This window comes from Perca fluviatilis, chromosome 19 (genome assembly GCF_010015445.1).
Source record: "Perca fluviatilis chromosome 19, GENO_Pfluv_1.0, whole genome shotgun sequence".
NCBI lineage: Eukaryota > Metazoa > Chordata > Actinopteri > Perciformes > Percidae > Perca > Perca fluviatilis.
This window is the reverse complement of record NC_053130.1, coordinates 27,069,675-27,093,651: the sequence shown is the minus strand read 5'-3', so window position 1 is coordinate 27,093,651 and position 23,977 is coordinate 27,069,675. Positions and strand designations below refer to the sequence as shown.

Genomic DNA, 23,977 nt, shown 5'->3' with positions numbered 1-23,977 from the left:
AGCTGTACAATACACTGCTTCTCTCTTTCTCACACACACAGCTGTACAATACACCGTTTCTCTCACACACACAAACACACACACACACACACACACACACACACACACACACAGCTGTACAATACACCGCTTCTCTCACTCACACACACACACACACACACACACACACACACACACACACAGAAAAGACCCAGACCTCGACAGTTGAACTTATCTGAAATGCTTACTGGACTCTCTGTGGTAGTCATGGCAGCTGTTTCCCAAATCAAAAGGAGTTGTCTTATGGAAAACGGGTAACAACAAATCTGGGAAAACTTTGCAGAGCTGTATGGCGGATCTGTAAGTAATCCAGCAAACAGAATAGGAGGAGAGAAGCCAGAGGTGGCAGATTGGCTGGAGTTTACAATGCTGGGATGGATTTGAAGCTGAGCAGGGTTCTACTCTCTGAGGAAGGAGACAGATCTGTGGCTTTATGAAGAAGATAGGGCCCGCTGGAACTCTATAAGTGCTGGGATATATATAAATACTGTCTGGGTGGCTTAGCGCTCCAAATTAATATTCACAGACACCTCATCCTTCCATCTGTGGAGTGACAGAGGACGGGTAGTGTGGATCAAGGACGATAGAGTTGTAGAAATAAAGGGTGAGACATTTATGAAGACACCTGTGTTTTAGTTGAGGGAGGAGGGGTGACATTTTGGTTCAAATATAAAGGAATGTGACTTTTAAAAGCAATCAAAACCCACGAATTGGATCAAAAGTGGCAGGTTTAGGCTCACCTTTAAGGCCAGGTCTCTGGCAGAGGGAGACAAGAGGATTCGGTCACACCAGGCAGGGCATCTGGTGTTCATGTACTGCTTCCCCTGACTGCTGTCTTCACTGTACGGATAACTGAAGAGAGACACACAAGCAAAACACAATCAGTAAATAGAAAAGAAGTACAGACTCAAACATTTAAAGTAATTTATACGCGTTTGGTATCCGAGCAATAATGAACTTTATTTCCTTGTAAAGTGCTGCACAGGAAACAAGACAAAGGAGGAAAGCCAATAAGGAAGGCAATAAATATGATTTGTATGAATCAACGGAGCTCCAGAGAAGTAATAAATATGAGATGTCATGTCATCTGCCTTATCTCTGAGACAGAGATCAAAATGTTTTTTCCCCGAGAAAACAGGAGGTCCACACGTATGACCAATCATCTGAGTCACCTCTTGTATCAACACACATGGATGAAGGGAAAAGAAAAGAGAAAAAAATAAATAAAAAATTGAGAGGGATTTAGTCAGAGCGGGCCAGAGGGAGATTCAGTTGCCCATATGTATAGCTACATCCCTACAGGGTCATCAAAAACAGATTAGGTGCGGCAGCAAATGGCCATGAGAGATTGTATCTTGGAACAGAAGGGAACAATCACATCATTTAAGCGCCGGCAGGGCTGGAGTCGGGCGGAGAGCCACGGAGCTGATACAGATTTACATTGTGGAGAATTCAATTTGCGCCTTCGGCTCATCAAACTGCTTCAGATTTACACGCCACCAATCCAATTTGTTTGTCGGCGCTCATCAGGATGTAAGACGGGGCTTACATACTGTAATACCAATCCAATTTGCTCCTTCAGTGCCACACGTGCTAACCGTAGCAGAACACAAAGTGCCTCTTCTCGGAGAATGGTGATATCCTAATGATAAAATAAACACACAAATCGGGCCTTCGATTCATCACACTTGCCAGGCTCTGATAGCTTAATTGGACTTTGTGCTAAGGCAGAAAACTATTTAGAAGCATTTGGTTGTGGTTGTTTTGTATGTATATGCGTGCATTCAAATCACTAGGTGGTTGCTATTGCTGCAGCTGCAACTATATACTGTACTTAAACTGCTACAGCTACTGGTACTGCTAGTACTACTAGTAGCATACTACTACTTCTCTATGCTTCTCACAGCTAACTCACATGATTTCAAGCAAAATGCACCTGACTTGGACTAATGGAAATAGTAAAAAAATCCAACAATGCTGCCAGATTTGAATGTTTCATCTTAACGGTATAAATGATAAAGACCTGGGTTTAGAGGCGCCCCAGTGACCCAGGGGTTAAGGCGTAGACCATGAACTGTAACGTCCCCATTCTGCATGCAACTGGGGACCTTTGTTTGACTGTCTTCGTGTCACCCCTCTGTTCTCTAAAGCGTTACATTACACTGAAACAACAGCTCCAACAGAGGCACCATCAGTCACACAGCATTTTCTGTAACAGCGCCAAAAACTATTCATTTCATTTTACTATGAGTGCATGTTATAGAACTCAAGACTTACTAGCCAGTTGAAACGTCAACATTAGGATACTAGCTGTCGGTTCTGCTACCTACTGTGCCATGTGGTGCATATCTGTTTTGTCGTGTTCGTGGATTTTATAAGAAGTGTCATCTTATTCAATTTTTTTGGTGCCTTTTTAAACATCAGGCCAAGGAATGAACACGTGTGAGTGTGTATGGGGTTAAAGCTGGGGCATGAGATACCCTCGACTGACTGACTGACTGAAACACACACACACACACACACACACACACACACACACACACACACACACACACACACACACACACACACACGCAGGCCCCCCACCAGGTGTACAAACAGACCTGCAGAGAGCTTTTAGAGAAGTTCCCCGCCTCCAATTAGCATTAATAGCACTTAAACCATGGGGGAAATGCATGGGGGTTTTTGGTATGCTAATCAGAGAGCTAAAGAAGTGATCCCAGGATAAAAGACAGCATGAAGAATAGGATGAGTGAAACAGAGATAGACAGAGAGGCAGAAGAGAGGGGATAAAGATGGATCAGACAGAAAGAGGCAAAGTGAGGGTGGAAAAGAGCAAAGTCTTCAAAGGACTGGTGGAGCTGCTCCACTTCAGGGTGGCCTGAATGCTCCTGCTTCCTGAGGGATGGTCCCTGGCTTGAAACAGCTTGTGAACAATCCTCCTATCAGGCACTCTGTTATCGCTTTATTGACTAACAAGTTTGGGGTCATTTTGGTGTTAAAGAGATTGAGAGGAAATAAAGTCCCCCATCTCCTTCAAACAATGAACTCCCGCCTGATAGCAAACTTCCCAGAGCACTTCAACAACAAAAACTTTGCTATCGTCCTGTCATTTTTAATGACAGCCAGCCATTGTAAACGCTGATTAAAAATACTCAACAATGGCCATTAAAGGGCCATTCTGGGTCTCTGTGTGTGCAGGTATAGGTTGTTCCCCTTTCTGTTTTACCGCACCCTCCATTGGCTCCGATAGAGATAACAAGTCTTAATGCAACAGCAAACAGTGGAATGGCGCGATGGGGCCAAAGTGATTAATGTGTCAGATTAGCGAGCTCACAAACTTATCGGGGAAAGTAAACGGTCCGAGAGGGCGTGTGGGCTGGAGGCCACCAGCTCATATCAGACCCTTATTGCCCACTGCAAGACTAATTACACTAATTAATGGGCCAAGCTGATAACTCCAACTATTGGGCACCTGTATAGGAGGGGGAGCTGCACTTCAAGGTACACACACACACACACACACACACACACACACACACACACACACACACACTGAACATGCAAACAGCCACATACTCTACACTGCGTTACCAACTCTGGTCCCAAAGCTTATATGTTACATTACCAATCATGATTTTTAGAATATGAAGTAAAGTTACAGATAGTTGTTAATTAAAAATATTTACAAAATGCAGCCATGATTGACCTTTAGGAACAGATAAAAATACAAATATACAGTTAAAATACAGGGTTGATTCATTAAAGAAAAGTTCCATGTCTGAACGAGGGAATCATTAAGTGACAGTCATGTAATTACAGGTGAGATGGCTGACAAATTGCCACTTTGTGCTGGTTGGGAATCATTGTGTTTTGTTGCAGTTTAAGATCCCTTGCAGGTATTTTGGAATTACATGTATGTACGTCTCGCTTTCTGCACTTAATTATGCACAAATAGTTTTGATTTTTACTGGTGGTCCTTAAAATCTATGAAGTTCACAAGCAACATTCTATGTCACGAGCATTTGGTTGTCTTCGGCCTAAACATTTAAGAGAAACACAATGCCACAATACGCACTCATTAAGTAATTTGCCAGTTTCTTTGAAACACTGTTGCAGCAAGCTGTGTCCCTAATCCACACTGCACATGTATTCTAAGCTGGGTTTGAGTACGTAACGTGTTCACATTGTAAAAATGATCAAATCAAGTATACAGTCAGCATGTGGACTAAAAAAAAAACTCTGTTTTTGAGTGTGACACACTATTGTCCCACAATGCAATGCACAAAGGACATTCAGTAGTTGCTCTCAACTGTAAAAATAAATAAATGAAAAAACTAATTGTGTTTGGTGGTGAAATACCTCGGGCAACAGCATAAAACAGAAAACTGCTGTAACATTTTTGTAAAAAAAAAACAACATGACCTGTCTATTTGTTACTTCTAGAGGTTTGATTGATGTATTTTATTATTTATGTATGTTGATTGCTTGTGAACTAACTGCAAAACCCAGTATAATATAAAGACAAGCATGGAGTATATAATGTGTGCATTCAATATGCAGTATATTTATATTTAGCTACCTGTACAAAAGTGACAGAGCTAAAAGGATCTGCACAGTGCTGCCAGTGCTTTTAAACACACATCCAAGAGGCCAAGCTTAATAAATGATACTTCTTACTTTATTTACAGTACATAATAAGCTTCTATGCTACGAAAGTGTCAAGAGAAAAGTTTGAGACATCTGACCATCATCAGTGTTGGATAATGGCACTGTGACTGCTGGTGAAATATTGCTCTCGGTCACCGGTGTTTACCGTTTTTTTTTTACAGCAATCACCTCTTGTGTAAAGTTGACTTAAGAATACTGCTTTCCTGCTTTTTCCTCCATTCTTTTGTGTTGCCGACCACATCACAAGATGACACATGTGTGTGCGGTCGCACATCGAGGCCCTCTAGCACCCATTGAGAGCTCATTCATTCATGCTTGGTTTGGGGTTTAATGTTTGACTTGGCTGCTGACGCATTACTCACATGTGTTCCGGCCCGGTGTCAGCTTGTTTGTCTTGCAACAGTAAAAACTGCTGAGGTGAGCGTAGGCCCTACCTACAGTGTGTCACTCAGCCTCACCCAGCAGAGGGAGAGGCCGTTTTGGTGACATATATTAGTTACTGTATTATCTACACACTTTATTTAAATAACACTAAAAATAAAATAAAAATCAAGCAAAAAGCTGTGTATAAAATCTAAATAAAAAATGTGTGGGTAGACCATACTAGCAACCCCAGGACCACACACCCAGTCCTGGCATTCTGCTCCAGCCCACACTTCCATGTTCCCACATTCTCTTATCTTCCAATCAAAAGCTATTACCTGGTTCTACATAATGACAAATAAGTTACAGGCCAAACATTTGCCTCAGTATTTAATGAGTGCAATATAAACTTGGAAATATAGGTAGGGCAGGAAGCCAAAGATAAAAGTCATAGTAACAGTGACATTAGGGTCAATGGTGGTAAAGAGCATGATTGCCGGGCTAGGATTGGCTAAAAAGTCACAAACTGTGGTTTTCGAATGACTCGCTGCCTCCACAGCTATGTTTGTTTGCCGTTGTCAGGGGAGGCTAGGCAAAACACCACACACACACACACACACACACACACACACACACACACACACACACACACACACACACACACACACACACACACACACACACACACACACACACACACACACACACACACACACACACACACACTCAAAAAGATCAGCCAAATGCTATCAATAAAGCTGAATGTTTGCTTCGGTTTGCAGAGCTGGGAGGCTCACAGGCACAACATTGGCATAGCGCAGTACAAACAGAGTGAAATGCCATCAGTAGCTCATGGCTGTCAGCCTGCTGGGGTTCAGCTATGACATGGTTTGCCTTTTAGCTGCTCTAAATGAAGACAAGGAGACACAGATGGCATCCATTTCATCCTCTCCGCGTAAGATTGTTTTGAACAAAGCCTCCCTCTCAGTGGCATCATCTCAGACGAGAGGCAATGACACATGACAGTGGACAATCTTCAGCTATTATCGCCACAATGGCCCCCGCTCATCATTTCCACAGGCTCTCTAGTAGTTAGAATGATGGATGCGCTGATGGTTGTAAAACAATGTTCCTGTTCAGTAAATCAGCCTGTAGCGCTGAATCCTGTGCTCGCACTGAGCCCACACACTTACAGTGGCTCGGGCGCAGTGCTTTAACCAAACATTGTCATTAAAAGTGCGTCTGTGGTGCTCCTTAAACGGAGTCACACGCCTCCACTGCAGCATAGCATGGCTGTTCACAGGGCAGAGAACAAGAAGCCTGTTCATGTAGGAAGCAAACGGCAGGGCTATAGGACTAATGTATGCACAGTCAAACACACACAAATGCACATGCAGTGAGGGTGACATCATGCGTACAGGCCTTCAGAGGCCAGGGGTGTTGTGTGAAGAGTGTTATTCACAGAACAAAGACAGTTACTGTATACAGGAGAGCCACCTGGGTGAGCACTTCCTATGGGCTCAAAAACGAGTCTCGAGGAATTCTCCACTGCTCTGACAATTCTCTCATACGTACTCATTAGCAGTTAGTGAGAAACTGGCAGGGAGCCATTTGTGTCACTTGACCAGAGTTTTTCTCCCATCTGAAGGGCAAAGTCATTCTGCCTGGCATCAGCTTTCAAACCTCCCCCTTCCTCTTTCATGGACCTGCGAATGTTGTAGGTTTCCTCAGCAGGCAGGTCACTTTTTTGGCTTGTCCTCACAGCAGTTTTGGGACATGTATGCTAACGTGCCAAAGTTGGTCCCATGGTGCTTTCCACTCAACTGTTTACCAGTTTCTGCCTCCTCACTGGCCTCACCCCCTGACCCCTTGGGCCACGTTCTGCCCCTTCGCTTCTTTCCATGTCTAGACTTGACAAACACAGATACATGGGACTGGAGCCATGCTGTTGCCTCTAGCATCTTCCCATCGTTCTCTCTATACAGTTTGTACCTAAAGAGAGGTTCAGTTGAGCTTTAGAATAAATGGAAAAAATACAGGCCAGAGAGTTACATATGTTTGCATTGTGCTAGCAAATTGCCAGGTTATTGGCAGCAATTTTTTAAATCCAGAACAGTTCATCTGCTCATTTCAGCTCAAATTATACTTTGTGTTCATGTAGCAGCACCAGTCTGCATGGAGTAAGGTTTCAGGTTATTAATAAACTTTCACTTGAGCAATTAATTTGTTTTTGCTGCATTTAGGTGTATTGATGCGCCTTTAGCAGCATTGTGCTGGTTGGTCCACCACTTTGGTCCAGACGGAAATATCTCAACAACTATTTGAGGGCTTTGTATGCAATCTAAAAAAGGGTCCGTGCGCCGGGCGCATGGTTCAAAAGGGTCGCACTTCGTGTCTTCATTAATCATAGGTGTGTTTTGGGCGTAACCTGCAATAAACCAATCAGAGTGTCATCTCCCATTCCCTTTAAAAGCCAGGTGCATTTGGATCATGGCGCATTACTATTATGATGGCGGATTTGCTAAGCAGGAAGCAGAGATTTTCAGGAGAAGAAACCGATCTGCTCGTGCGTGAAGTGAAAGCGCGCAAGCAGAGCATATCATAATACTATTTCACATTGTAATATTTAGATTTTTTATCTTTTGCATGTTTTTGTGCTGCTGCGCACGAGCCTAGCGACATTTTACTAATGCTGTTAAATTAACAATGAAATGCTGCGCTATTGACTTTAGACCAGGTTTTTTGTTGGTCAATGGCTCGATCACTTCCCGCTGCCTCAAGATAGCAATACGCCAAGAATGCACCTGAACACACCTCCCTGTAATGGGCCCAAAGATGGGCGCAGGTGCATTTGCTATTTAAACGCTGTGGGCGCTGGACGGGAAATTGACAACTGCATCGGTCTTAAACTAGCAAAGAGACTTGGGTCGGGCTTTGTGCTGCGCCGGGTGCAAGATAGGGCCCTTAGTCTTGTTTGGTTAAGTTTGCATTGATGTAGTTTTGGTTTAAAGATTCTATTGTTGTATTTCTTGTTACATGTTTTTTTCAATTTCATGTCTAGTATCATTTTGGGGCAATGTTTCTCACTTAAACATGTAATTGGTTGGATTGGTGTGTGTGTTTAAAGATCCATAAATAAATCAAAAGACATGAATCTTAGCATCTGACCGTGACTGCAAGGATTATAAATGGGCACTGTGCACGTAGACTGCACACCATCAACATCAACAGAACTGTGAGCATTTCCACTCTATACCAGGCCTCTAACAATTTCACTGTAGCAGTGGTGATTTCTTTGCTATGTTGCTCTTCCAAAGATGTATGTAGTGTTTTTAATAACACAAGCTGTACCTCACCAGTAGCCAGATGTTATCTACTGCATGTATGTGTACCTTGGGTCCTCTCTCCACCTTTACAAACAGAACCATGGGACAGCCGGCATCTTTTCTACTCCTGACTTTTCCCATATCCCCCCTCCCGCCAACATTGCACAGCTTCCACACCATCTCCCTGTTCTAAAATCGCTCATGATTTGTCCATTGATGGAGTTGTACCGCTGGTCTGATGTCACTCAAAATCTCCCTCAAAGCCCATTCTCAGTAACCATGTTACAGGCAGAATACATTCTTCCACTGCTCCCTCATTGTCCACTGCATTTCCTCCTGGAGCTGGGGGTCCCGATTCAATTTTTGCATCGATCTCGTGCAAAAAAAGGGCAAAGAAATCAGATCAGAGGAGTACTAAAAGCTTTCCCCTAAATCAATCACAATACATGAATAAGTTACTGGTGCCTTAGTATGTTTTAGGGGATATTACCTTAGTTATGCCATTTCAAATATGAAATCAAAAGTACCATAATGTATAATAAAACTTACCATTATTTTCAGTCAAATGGCCATGCTGCAGCCTATGCAAAGCTAACGACCGAATGGCTTGTTGCAGACCCATGCATTAAACACAGGAGAAACTAGGTCTAAATAAACTGGCTGAGTGGTTTCTAATTTATAGACTCATCTATTCTCGCCCAGTGCACTGGTTGAGAAAGCTAGTACCCATGCATGTGCTCCTGTGTATGAGTGTGTGTGAGTCGTCCCGCAGCAGCCGACTGGCTCCAGGTCCAACTGTGACAAGGCTCGGGCAAATTCCTCACCCCGGTGCCCAAGTACTTAGACTTGTCACGGCCAACTTTGACGGACGACTTTTTGAAAGTAAAGAGATATGCAATTTACGGCTCGCGGCCTCTGCAGTGCCGCAACAGGGAAGAATTCATGTGTGTGTGTGGACAGAGATGTATTTCTGCCAAAACTGGATGTCTATTCCAAAAAAACTAAAATAAGATGCTAGTCAGGGATGCTTCAGCTGTGGATACCTGGTCGAAACAGAAAGCTGGAGATACAAATATTTACATTGAGGCTATTGCTTCATATGTACATCAGTCACTTTGTCTTATCAATCCTTAGTTTAATCCTTGACAGCATGTCTCATTTCGTGACAACTTCTTCACCGCCAGCGTGACAACAGAAAGAATTAACTTGCAGATTAAATGTGTGTGACTAGTATTGATTTATAGATTTGAACAAAAGTGAGCCGTGTGCGTGCATGAGTGTGTGTGTCTCAGTGAGGGTGTGTTCTGATGGCCTGCATTAAAAAGAGTAATAACCTCACAGATGGCGAGGGGCCGGTCCAGAGCAGGCTATGCGATGGAGGACAATCGTTGCGGCTTGATTGCTCAAGGAGCACAAGGCAGACCTGACAGGGGGAGGGGTACCGGTGTATGTGTGTGGGGTGTGTGTATGTGTGAAGTGGGAGGTGGGGGTTGTTTAAGTTTAACTAGGCCACTGCTACCCATTACAAGACTGACAATGATGTGGTTTGTCGCGCGCACAGAGTAGATCAAATCAAATTTCATATGCTGCTCCCCGGGTTTCATCTATTTGATTCATCATCACTCTGAAGTATGTGGAAATCATTTGTATTCCTTCACAGCGGCACATTCATTCCTCCCTGCGGAGAGATGATTCAGTATTATATGGATAGGTGCAAAAGTCAGCCAGTGTAAAAGGACAATAAATCCACCTGTCACTTATGCAAAGTGATGTAAATGGGGTCCCTGATTAAGACACAGAGTCATTTAAAAAACAGGGACTGGCAGAACCTTGACACATGCACTCACACACACACAATCTCAACCTCACACTCAAAGCCACTCACACATACACATACGCTTTGATAGCTCTATGTATCTCAAGCCCACTCTCTCTCACACACAGACACACACACACACACACACACACACTAAAATCCCCCGCCGCCCTGCGCCTGCCACTAGAGCAGTTTATCAAGTAATTATTGTTTGATTACAGCGTTTCATTATCTGCACTGATTGAGTCACAACCGACGGCAAAGGTCAAGCACCATTAACGCGCTGCTCCCGAAACATATTTCCACGCCGGCCGCGTGTTTGCCCTCCCTCTCCTCTGAAAGGGCTAATTGCAAATGCATTTGTTTGAGGAAGAGGAGAGGATACCACCCGCCCCAGTCTCCCACAAGTCCCACTGAGACGGAATATCAATGCTGCCCGAAAGCATTCGCAAAGCGACACGCATACACACACCCACACATGCATATGAAAAAACATACACATGGGAGCAGTTTGAAACCATATCCAATCCCATCAAACACAGATCCAACAGCTTTTATTAAACCATTTTGGACAATAAGGGGTTGATTGACTCTTTCTGATTTTTACCTAATATTAATGAGTCCTTATGGCCAGGATCTAGTCAGCGTAGTAACTGCATATACCGACATGTGATAGTAGCCTGTGGGTGAAAAGTCAAGCCTTAGGGTTTACTCTGTTTATGTTGTTGTCTTTGTTCTGTTTGTGTCGGTGCCCAGTGAAAACCATCTCTGAATTTTCAAATAAAAGATTAAGGCTTCCTTTATAACTTAGGACCATTTTTAAACCATAAAAATCACATTAATCCTTTCAAAAATGGGTTGTTACAAAGCTGAAAAGTGTTTTTCTTAGCTCATGAAAAGTTGATGTTATGGAGAACAAGATATCATTATTGTATTACTATTATCACGTCATAATCATTATAATCATGTATGACATGTAACGTTGCTGTATAAAAACCATAAAAACACAATTTTAAGACTACTTATTTTTTTTTTTGTCTTCATTTTTTGTGTACAGATTTTATACTTTGAGCAGTTGGAATACAAACAGGGTTCTTCTGTATATGGGATTTCGACTGAATTAAAATGAATTCCTCTGTGTTACAGGCCAATCAATAACTGTCTTCTTATGCTTGGTGGATGCAGCTCAACCTTTGCACATCAGCGCCTCCCACCAGCTGATAATGTACTTGAATGATCTATTTGCAGCTTTTATTCAGGATGTTTGAAAGTTTCATTAGGGTAAAAGCATATTTTGTTCAGTAGGAGGATCATTCAGATGAGATGGTAGAAAAATACATCCGTGCACCCAAGACCTGCCGCTTTGCACTAGTCGCTGCGCTGCCACGTTTAATCTGAGTTTAAGTAAGAGTCCACAGCCGTGTTAGCAGCTCTGTGAGGCCGTAATGCTCATTGTACAGAAAGCCACACTGCTAATCAAGCAAGAGCAACATTCATAAGGACCATGGCCGTCTGCATCAAACTGCACGAAGATGGTGTGTTATGAGATCACCAATTCAGTAGGATTCAACCTCTGGCGACCACAATTTCATGCCAATCCATCCAAAAGTAGTTGCCATTGCCATACCCACAGTAGACGCGTTAAGACGCTGCTAGAGTGTCTAAAAACGTTTCAAGGCCCGATATCATTGCAGATACGTCAGACAGTGGCACTTTATCAGCGAGTAGTAAAGCGTTGTACTTAGACGTTAGTGTTGTGAATGCTTACTTGTCAAACAAAGTTGTGTGTGATGTAAAATGGCTCCATACCTGGGTGGGAAGGAGATCTCCAGTTCATGCAGCCGATCCTTGAACACCGACAGCTCTTTGTCATACTCTAAAAGCTGTGTTGGGGGAAAAAAAAAAGAATGGGAATGAGGAGAGAGAGAGAGATCGAGAGAGAGAGAGAGAGAGAGAGAGAGAGAGAGAGAGAGAGAGAGTTGAAATGATTACTATATCTTTGTTTTGTTTTTTACATTTTTGATAAAAAGGGAAATTCAACAGAGCCTGCATGCTCTCTTTCAGCTCTGCCCTGCTTAATGTTCATACAGTTCACACATTTCTCTCGAAAAGTTGGTGGGCATAAACATTTGTCCACTGTAGGCCCCCGAGCAGTTATAGGTGCTGCTGAGCAGTTTTGTGATGATGAAATATGGTCCTAACGGTGTGTATTTAGGCTTCAAACTCTAGATTTGTCTTTTCAAAAATAGGTTGGTTTTTCCCAACTAACGAACACATGCCAAGTTAATTCAAGGACAATTTGAAACTTCTTCTGATTCAGACAGTTTAACACAATATTATCTGATATTAACTAAACCAAGAACTCCATACTCCTTTATCATCAGGCCAAATGAGAGTTTAGTAGAGTAGATACCGTCTTTGGCTTTATTTAGTCATCTCCACGTTCCCCACGCTGGCAAAAATTGACAGCAGTTGACCAGTGTGTGTGTGTGTCTGTGTGTGTGTGTGTGTGATACTAGCCCTGTCCTACTGGGGGTCTATCTCTCCATACTGACAGTGCATCCACACACTCTTCATCAATCATGTCTCCTCACCCAGCTGTAGTCACTCACTAGAGTGTACACACACACGTCCCCCAATTTCCCTCCTTTCACAAAACCCATAAATCATTAGTGAAAAGTGCAATTAGCGGCTCCTTGTACACATTAATTATCTGGGAGATGAACAGGTAGCTTGGGCACCTGCATGACTGCCTCCCTGAGAGACTGACAGCGACGTTTCCCAGCAACCCTGGAGGACCTCGCGCTAGCACCACCCTTTCCTTTCAGACAGGAAGACATGGTGATGAAGCCGGGACATGTTTGTTTAGTGGTAAATTGGGCTATTGTACATGTTTCAAACACCAGGCTACAATTATGGCCTGATGAAGACCTCATCATACACGGTACGAGTCTGACAGCGGCTGTATAGGCAGCTTGACGTTAATGACATTACATTGGTGTTTTACATGCAGCAATATGTTGATGGCTACATGATGAAATAGCAGCGGGGATGACGCGGTGCACATGGGTAATATTGGGAAGGACGTCCTCACAAAGACATGGGAGGAGGGATGTTATTGTATCAGCAGAAGGTAACTACGGTCTTCCATCTACACTGACATATTTATGTTGCGCATGTATGACCGTGTATGCTTGGTTGTCTTCACGGCACTGTTGAGTACACATGTATTTAAAAAAAAGCCAAAGTCCAGTATGTGCCTTCACGATGACACTCGGTGTGTTTGTGTGTATGTGTGATTATGTGTCAGTGGTGTAGAACAGTGGCCATTACTTGCAGGCAGAGGGGCCTCCCAGTCAGAGTCTCAGTGGTTCAAGAGGGCAGATGTGCTGCATTCATCAAACTCACACTGCCGGGGTCACAGGAGAGACTCACACACTGTGGATGAGGGATGGCTGAGCAGGGGATGCAACCCCACGCTCCACTGTACACCCCGTCTCACCATCCACCCACTGATAACTTCCTCTAGTGTTTGTGTGTGTGTGTGTGTGTGTGTGTGTGTGTGTGTGTGTGTGTGTGTGTGTGTGTGTGTGTTGCAGCCTGCCTGATACTGGAGTTATGAGGCCGATAGCAATACATATAATTGAGAGTTTAAAAAAAATCTGATAATTCTTTGTGAAATTTAAGCTGTTAAACAGATCACTAACACCCCCTAGTTACTGTTGCTATGCCATGATAATAACAGTGGCAAATTTAACACTTGAAAATCTAAGTAAAAAAATAAAGATTTAAAATCTTAAATATACACTTGATGTACATGATATTGTGCGAAAAGATTGAGGCTAAAAATCTGCATGTCCCAGGCAAAAAGTTAGCATCCTCATGGGAGCGTATCTATGTTCCCAGGGTCCTGTGTTCCCCAGTTCCACATTCGGTTAACACACATTATCCCTCCTATTGTGTTTGGGTCCAATTTGACCTGTCTCAAGTTAAATATTTTCATTAATATTATTCAGTTAACCCTAACCTCTTTCCTAATCTTAACCTGTTTGAAGATGGCAATAGTTGAGTGTTAGGGATCTTTTACCTTAACCTTCTTCCTAATCTTAACCTGTTTAGAAATAGCCAACTACTATTGAATTCTGTTCCCTAAAATGTTTAAGAATGATTTTTGTCTCTTTTTCATCTTTTGACTCCAAGAGTCATGGGTATAGCCCCCAACCTAATCCTAACTCTAGCCCATGTCATATTAATAGAATACAGAGCTGGGGAACATCTTTTTTAGGTTCCCATTATGTGCTATATAGAGCTGGGGAACATAGGACATGGGGAACAAAGGACCCTTTGTTATGTTCCCATTATGTGCCATACAAATTTTCAGATCAGATCCTAGGAACATAGGAATGACTCCATCCTCACCAGTGATGGTCCATGTACTGTAGAAGACATGGAAGTATTAAAACAGCATTGTTGGGGCGCATGGGTAGCTCACCTGGTAGAGTGTGCACCCCTGCCGCAACAGGTTTAATTCCGACCTGCGGCCCTTCGCCGCACGCCATTCCCCCCCCTTCTCCCCCCTTTCATGTCTAAGCTGTCCTATCAAATAAAAGCGTAAATGCCAAAAATAATCTTTAAAAAACAGCATTGTTCTTGTACTGTAGTGTAGATAAGGTAAATGTAAGATCAGATTTCATAACCCTGTTTGGCTGCTTAGCTTTCATATTGGACACTGGTTTGGTTATCACTGGAGGCAGAAAGTTAGTTGGTCTGACATTCTTTACACTTATTCTCTTGTCCTTTTAGTTTTCGGGAGGGTTTAAAAAGGAAAACCACAATCCCAACTCTTTATACAGAGTATTAGTTTGGCCCCATGCACACCACTTCAACATCAAAAGCTTGACAAGGCCTGCCATGCCTAATTACGGTTGCTAAGCTTTGACCGGACTGGGTTTAGTGAGTGGTCAATTATGTATACACTGGCCAATAGTGATTTTTCTAGATAAACTTTTTTTTAAATCTTTTTAAAAGAATTGTTGTGTAATGAGAGGGACATTTTGCAAATAAACTTGGTAGACAAACTAAGATACGGTGACATTGTTTCCAAGTTATCTCAAGCTAATGTGGGCATTTGTGTACTGATACTGATATATTTGTAAGCTAACATCATATATATCGGCCCAACTGATTATCAGTCTAGCTCTAGTGTGAGACAGAGCTTGTAAAAATAAAATGGTGGGAAGTTAGGGTTAGTGTGTGTGTAAGAGTGTATTAAGCTAAATGCTCATACTGGTATAATGGTGAATGTTAAGGTACGTGTGCGTATCATGTTCACAGGTGTGATTCTGTTTGTTCTTTTGTATGTGTGGCAGTTAAAACAGCAGGGGATGAGCAACATATGGCTGTGTGTATCTACGGAGTGTGTGCCTTAAGTGAATGTTGAGTAATTCATTCAGGTGAATGAAAAACCCCTGCAGCAACACATTTTACACTACATTTCATCCCAGGTCAATTAAGCATAATGCTCTACTGCTCTGCCAGGTCAGTGGTTTAAAAAACCCAAAACACACAGCTTATATTGGTTCAAGGCCTCATGACATTATAAAGCCAGGAGTAGTTTGTCAACCAGAAATAACCTTGGGAGTTGTGGAGGAGGTGGTGCGAGATGATGCAGCTCCGGCAATATCACAGAGGGAAATAGATGAAGAAGTGTCTGGATAAAAACTACCCTGTCATGGGCTAAAATTTCTGACTTTGCTTGGACGATCAGCGCGCTCTTAAATCATGGTGGCAGTAATAGTTAAGAGGCAGGAAGTTGAGGGTAAAAAAAATAAAAAAAATAAAAAGGAATACGATGTGTTTGGCCCCCAACTGTCCCTCTCACTGTGCTGGCGGCTTGTCCACCACCTGTAATTGTGCTTTGATTTACGCGTTGTCAAATATCCCCTGTGACAACACCTGCTGCCATTAAAACCCATCAATAAATGTTGAGGTGAAAGGTCATTTAATTTGATTTTTACACCTCACACTTGGCTTTCATTGCAGAGGTCATATTTTTCCTTCTTTTTATGGGATCTTCATTACTTTGTGTGGAAAAACGATAAACTGTCACTGGCAGGGGGGGTGGCCGATTGGTGATGAGCGCGACTAACCCAATCTAAACACTACAGTGCACTGCTGAACTCTTATTTCCATGTTAATTATATTATGTAGAGTAAGGAAATTAGACAAAATGTAAAAAAAAAGTAAAAAAATGGACACCTACTTCCACAATAAGGGCACACATTTGACCTTTTTCTACCACTCAGAAGCATTGTTGGAAGAACTATGCAAAACTCAAGTTGAACAGCCATATAACCGTAAATAATGCCAGCAGCACATGTATGCATGTATCTATTCTGATAAGGCTCAGTAAGCAGTCAATACTTTCCTTAACCATTCAAAATAAAAGCCAGCTAAACAAAGAGACAACCAGGGACTGCACACGGGATCAGTTTATATAAATCCTATAAGGTCAGATTTCATTCAGCGTGGCTTCTGTATTACCACTTAAGAGCTCTGACAGGTAAAAAAATGAAGAAAAAAAAACTTTAAGCTGGAGCGGCATTTGTTCTTTATTCTTTTATGTCCTCTCATGTTGAAAACGTCTCCGGCCTTTTGAGTAATGCTGAGGAGTACGCTGCCAGCATGACAAAGAGAGGCCGGCCAGACAGAAAGGTTCATCACTTACTACAGCTAGTACACAAACGCACCCTCCTCTCCCGGTCCCCCATCTGCCGACACCACACTGATAAAGTTACAATAAAGAGATACTGAAACAAAATCAATGTGGACGGAGGAGGGGGACAGCCCCGCGGGCGTGTGCTCTAGGAGAGGAAGAAACTGTGCAGATCTACCGATGCACGGCACAAACGTGCACAATACGCATGTGTTCTCACACACACACACACACACACACACAATGCTCCTCCCATCTCTCCACCGGAGCAAGGCCCCGTGGTGCCCCTTGACGCCACCAGCGCCTGCAAAATGTAATCTTCCCAAATACTCATCAGGGCTCTCCATCGTCCCGCCATGACAGCACCGGGGATAATTAATTATACAATTTCGATGGGAATATCGACTAAACAAACCTATTAATCATAGCAAAAGTCAATAGGCATGGACACATTCAATCATGTCCCGGCCAATGATTACTCCTCTCAAAATACAATAATTATTTTCAAGAGCTGCCTCGAATTAAATTTCTGTCAAGCCGGTACAAGTCTTGCACTTGATGAAGGATGCAATGGATTTTTTCTTTTTTTTTTTCTTTCCCTTCCTTCCCCAGTGGAGGAGTGTGAGGAGGGACATTTATCCTTTTGGAAAGGTAGTTTGTTTTCTAAGGATCATAACACGGTGTGTTTAACTAGACCATGACCATCAGATTATCTCTGATGCCCCCATTATGGCATCCATCTTGTCAGGCTTGGTGAGGAGGAGGATGTTTGGGAAAGGGGGAAGGGGGTCTCAGCCTCCTACAGCTACTGTTGCACACTTCCTACACATTTCTGCTGATGAGATTCAACGATTCTGCCCTGTCCACCGGTACAATGTGTAAGGTCAATATCTGCCAGCATCTGAGTCTTTCAAATTCCATCCTTGGTTTAATAGCTGAATAATGTCCCTTCCTGCTGTTTTGGTGAACAACTTATCACTAGGGGCCTGTTTAAATGAATTAATTCAGAAAAATGACCACACAATATGATATGTTTAAAGATTATTTCTCCCCCTCAAAAATAACCTGGTTTCTAATCGGTAGGTCAAACAGATGAACAACTGAAATTGTGCGTCCAAGCGTTACTAAACCCACAGAGTCATGCTGAATTTGGGGTAAGCATTGTGTAACTTCAGTGCAGTGCTGAAGCCCATACAGAACACAGTACATTTGTTTTATGATTTGACAGTACAGAAAACGTTTCCTCCTTAAATTTAAAGAAACCTGATGGGGAAGAAGTAGTTGTTTTTATGACTACAGGGGCTGCATTCAGTACACAAGCATAAAGCAGAGCAATGCTGAAAGAGAGCATCTTGAACCATCTGTCAATCAATTAGGTTTAGGCCTTTACAGATAAAAAAAAATAAAAAAACAAAAAAAAGGACAGACAAAAGTAAACATAATTTTCATAAATCGCTAGATGCATGCTATAAAAAGAAATGTGTCTCATATTAAATATAAACATCCATAATTTAACAAACCTCACCTCAATAATAAATGTTGCTATATTATACAATTTCCCTGGAATCAAAGTGTTGTGAAACAATAACAAGATATCACCATGACACAATTCCAATTAAAGTTCATACATTTAACTTTTATTATGTTTATACATTATGTGGCCAACAACATAAATAAACTCTATGCTTCCAGCGTGACCAGCCAGTAGCTTCAGAGTGTTTGTGAGTGTGCGTGCACGCGTGTTTGTTTGTGTGTGTGTGTGTGTTTTTTTTTAACAAGGTCCAACTTTGAACTACCTAATGCAATATATAGCCGTATAAAAGTGGAAGTATGTACCGGGTGTTTGTCTTCTGCAGACATTTAACACTCACCTCCTCCACACTCTCATCTCATTTAAAAGTTCTTTCAAAGACACTTGGCCCCGCAGTGGAGACAAAGAGAGTGTGTGTTGTGTGTCGATGGGATGTGAGGGCATCAATTAAAGCATCTGCATGACTCAGGTCAGCAGCTGCAGCAATGGCTTGTTTGCACAAGAAGATATTTACTTTTACACTACCCTTTCTGTACCTACTATCCAAATATGGAAAGCCCTCAAATCAAATTCTGTAGCTGCAGTTAAACTTTTGGCTTCATTTTGTGCTCTGTTCCTTTCACAGATAATCAATTTGAAATGTTATTAACGGCAGCTGTTGTACTAAAAAAGAATGTCTATACAGTTGATAAAGTGAATTGCATTTGTAATAAACAACTGGAAGTGGAGAAATAAAGAGAGTAGATGGATATATAAAGGGGTTAGGAAGCAAAGGGGTGACTTACTGAGGTCCCATTGTTTTCCCGGAAAACGTCCTGGTTGACATAATTAAAAAGCTTCTTTTCAAGTTGAAGAACAACCTGAATCAGTGGCAAGAGAGAAACAGTGCTCTGATTAATATCAATACTAATGTGAACTGCACTTTGTAATTAGAGCACTAATGAACAGCAGTGCGCTGCAGCGGCAGACCGCACAGTTCATTCTCGAACGTGTCTCGCCGAGGCATCCCACCGCTTTACACTGCATGGTGACACAACCTGCAGTAACTCAGGTCGAGGTATATGACAAATATAGAACTAGAAAATAATTAGTATTTGAAGGTTTATTTACAAGTCCACAAGTGCAACTTTCCCTTTTCACCATGCAGTGTAGATGCATCATCATATTCCTATTATTGAGGCTTGCTCACACCAGTGTTTGCAACAAAATCAAATATTTCACGTCAAGTTCAACTTTTTGACACACAAATTCTCATAAAATTCTCATAAAATTCTCATAAAATGACGGCTCAGTATGGAGAAAAATAGAGAGAAGCTCTGGGAGGTGTTAAACCAACTAGTCATGTCACCAAACATCTAGCACTGCTTATTTCACACAGGTGGATTTTCTGGTGTGACTAGGCCTCATGACAAATTAGTTTTTATTAACATTTGACAAAAAAGGTGTTAGAATGACACTATGACTTAAATATATATTTAATTTAATGAATTTTTGACAAGTCAGTATTGTGGCAGGCAGCACTGATGCAGTATGGCTTACCTTTCGGTCGTTGTCACTTTCTCGGAATATTAGCTTGTCGACTTCATTGGTGTCGGCGGCTCTGACTGTCTGCAGGGTGGCAGTGGAGCAGAGACTCTGGGGGGGAGGGGGGGGGGAAGAAGAGAGTGAGTGATCCCAAAGAGACAAAGAAGAAGGAAAAGAATGTAAAGGTTGAATCCTATTAGGTATAGAAGCTGGTTGTGTGTTCACATGGAAAAACAAAGTTGCTAAAATGGAAACCCAGATGTTCGTATACGTATTAAAAGTGGAGCCACCCCCACACCATCACACACACACATGCACTCAGAAATTGTACAGTAGTTTATCATGCTCTGAGAGCAAACCATTACTACAGCCCTTGGTACCCAACACCATACACTACACTGCGCCGCATTTGAATGATTTTTAAAGAACCGTCTCACAAACTACCACCTCACTGTCCCTTTCTCTTTATCTGGGTCTATGTACTGACCCCATGGACTGTGTGCATGGTTAAATTCCCCTTTGTGGACTCTTTTAACAATTAGTTAAACATTCGACCATCTGTGTTTGAAGACAGTTGAATGAGGTAATCCCTCAGCCAGTGGTTCCCATACCACACGGCAGAGACTGGGTGACCTGATTGAAATTCAAAGCACAGATTAGATAATCGGGTCAAGCCAATATAGCGGGCAGAAAAAAGCCCTTTAGACTGAAATGTCACAAATCAGTCCTGCTTCGGCCAGGAAGAAACGGCACACCAGATTAGAACAAACACCATGCCCTGAGAGAAAGTGGAACAACTCTCTGCAGATCCACCCTCCCACCTCCAAACCACCCTCCCGTCCCCCCCGTCCCCCCCGTCCCTCCCCACTGCCTCAACCCCATTCCTTCATGCTCACCCCCCTCCTTCCCAAAAGCAACTTTCTAAAGCCCTAACAAACCGCTCCATCTTTCACTCATTTAGGCCATCCAAATGCAGGGTCAATATGGTCCCCCGGCAGCCAAATGCTAATGCGCTTAAGTGCGCTTAAGCAGCTTTGTGCAATGAATAGGCCAAAGAAGGAGCTAGTGAGAAGGGCAAGAGATACTTTCCCTGTCAAAAAGTCATTGTAGCCACAACTAGCAAAGACAACCACGGAAAGTCATCTTTTGGCATCTCTGATTAGAGCCAACTGCAAAATGTGGTATACTTTCTGTTTAACACTTTTTTTTTCCAGACATAAGTGACAAAAACTACAGCCTTTCTAGACAGTGTGTTGAAGGCTGAGAGTTTATATATATATATACATACATATACACATATATATATATACATACATATACACATATATATATATATATATATATATATATATATATATATATATATATATCTATATATATATATATATATAAAAACATTTTTATTTTTGGATTCTACAAGTATCTGGGTCTTGTAATTCTTCCAAGCGAGCCACCTTCTGTTTCGCTTTGCAAATCCAAAAGTCAGTCAAGCGGCCACGTCACAGCTAATTCTGAGGCCAGACGCTCACACTGCTTACCGGCACAATAAGCATCACAAGGACAAAAATAGCCCCTCTATTTACGTGATGAAATGATTTGGATAATCTGGTAAGCAAGCTTTGATGAAAACACGGTCATCACTGAACATGAATATGTCCTCTACATTTGGCAGTGGTACACCTGCACGCATAAGTAAGTACATGCAATGGGATATGAACAGATAGAATACTATACATTTAGGTTTCTACCCGGAAATGAGTGGGATGGAAATAATTGAAACCACAGGTCTATGACTTGTGCCAAGAGTGTCACTACAAGGAAGACTCAATTAGAAGAAGAAAAAAAGAACAATTAGCTAATGCTGCCTTTTCTTGTGGGCAAAAGTGTCTTTTCCAAAGAACAATTACAAACTGGATTCCAAGGTGAATTAAACTATTTAGCTTCAGGGAAACTAATGATTCCAAAGGCAGATTTTTGGCCCATTGCAAGTGCGACAAAGAAGAGGCTGAAGACACTTGATTTATTTAGGATGTGCTCTGTCTAACGTAACAGGACTAAAGGTATTTTCATCTATATTTTGAACAAACTAAACCCTATGTTATACCATCCTGGGCTGGACTGTAGCATGGCGTTGGATGCTGACGTGTGGCTGATTGATCCATTCATAAGTTCATCGACTGACCAATCAGTGTGTCAGTGCAGTTGGTGGTGGCTGATTGCACCCGATTGATCACAGCTTCCCTAGTGTTGTCCTTCTGTGATAAACATCCCCCTCATCCAACGCACGCGCACACGCACACGCACACACAGAGACACACACAGAGACACACACACACACACACAGCCAGCCTCCGAACCACAGTCCTTGCTCATCCCGGTGCCTCTGTCATAAGATCTGCCCACCAAACACCAAGCTGGGGAAAATGAGAATCCCATGCTGTCACTTAGGACCATATGAATGCAGTGATGTCTCCCTCCTACTGCCAGCAGAGCCCAGGTGCTTGTGCAGAATCTCTGAACAGATCTTTCCCTTCAAAGCTCCTGCCTCCTAAGCACATTACACATGGACGTCCTCTCACTGACCACACTAAATGATATTATCATAATTCATTTGGCTGCAATTGGCTCCTTATTTAATATATGACAATTACTGTGAGGGAGGGAGAGGGTAAACCAGGCGATGGGAAAATACTAATAGACAGCCGTCAGGAAAAGCAGCTGTAGTCCAGGGGACAGTAAGGATGTCTTCACTCCTCTGGGCTCTTTAACGGATCCTGCAAAGTGACTTGGCATAACATCTCTGCATTATGGGTCACAGGTCAACACTGAGTGTTTGTAGAGGGCCAGAGGCCGGGGGGCTGGGATGAGAGGTTGCCGAGGAAGGCGCTGCCTTTGTGCATCAATGGAGGATAATCTCATGACTGTCGAAGGAGGAAGCGGCTGTTTAAAGGAGCTCTCTATTCCAGCTGGTCTCCTTAGAAGAGAGGTTAAAGCAATCTGTCCCACTTCAAAGACCAAAGACACACACGCATTCAAGCCTTCTGTCTCTGGTCCTGCCAACAGATGGAGGCGATCCACTGTGCCCAACTTAAACACCAAGAAGCCCAAACACAACCCCATGGCCTTCCTGACAATGTATATCACACACAGGGGGGGTTACATGTCAACATTTAGAAAGGAAACAGACTAATGGGAAGAACCCACAGAAAAAGAACATTTAATTACACTACTTAATATATTAAAAACAATGAAAACCTTCTCTGTTGATTCTTTTTAACCTTCTCGTTTCTGGGGCCAGTACAAAGCTGGTTAAGAGATGACAAGTAGGGAAAAACTGGAGGTTGAGGCTGGTGTTATTCTATACTTTTCTCATTGTCAACAATCCCAGGAAGAAAACAAATCCAACAATGTGTTAGTCTGTCTCTCAATACTGTCCTACCCTCTGTGGCACTGAGCCCCAAGCCTATTAAGATGTACCAATCTACTTAAGATGTTAACCTTAAAAACAGGTCACATATAAAAACTTTTATTTATATAAAAAAAAATCTCACTAATTTCATAAAACAGCTGGGCACTCTAGCTTTTAGCAAACATTGCTGAAACAGGAGTATATAGTGCATTTGTTAGGGACTATTTTAAGCTGCAGATTAATATACATTCGGTCCTCTAGTGAGTATTTACAGCAGCAGGACCATGAATCTGGGATCAAGTCCAAATAAACTACATTGTGTGTTCATGGTAATGAAGGAATATGTCAGCCAGTTCAACAGTGTGTCTCACTGATGTGTTTTTGGACAAAAATGGAGCTCTATGGCTCAGACAAATAAGATATATCAGGCTTCAGATACACACGCAATACTTGTTAGTAGGATCCTTTAAAGATTTATTTGTGTACTTGCAACTATTTTTCTGAGTATACTATACAGTATATTTCATTCAAGTATATGGTTTAAGGTACTTGGAGGTACTTTAAGGATATTGGCTGTGACAAC

The 23,977-nt window shown here is 42.3% G+C and overlaps 1 protein-coding gene across 3 annotated transcripts in view; it reads right to left on the bottom strand.

Annotated features, from left to right (window-relative positions):
* Positions 1-23,977, bottom strand: part of LOC120547882 (inositol polyphosphate-5-phosphatase A) — a 182,723-nt gene that overhangs the window by 15,489 nt on the left and 143,257 nt on the right. For all 3 annotated transcript variants that reach the window (XR_005637113.1, XM_039783660.1, XM_039783659.1), the window contains exons 10-13: positions 20,001-20,096; positions 19,247-19,321; positions 12,025-12,098; positions 780-891 (exon numbers count right to left, since the gene is read on the bottom strand). Coding sequence is in view for 2 of the 3 variants with exons in the window: in XM_039783660.1 (XP_039639594.1) it covers positions 780-891; positions 12,025-12,098; positions 19,247-19,321; positions 20,001-20,096 (357 nt within the window). In the remaining variant the exon portion in view is untranslated. The remainder of the gene's footprint in view (positions 1-779; positions 892-12,024; positions 12,099-19,246; positions 19,322-20,000; positions 20,097-23,977) is intronic.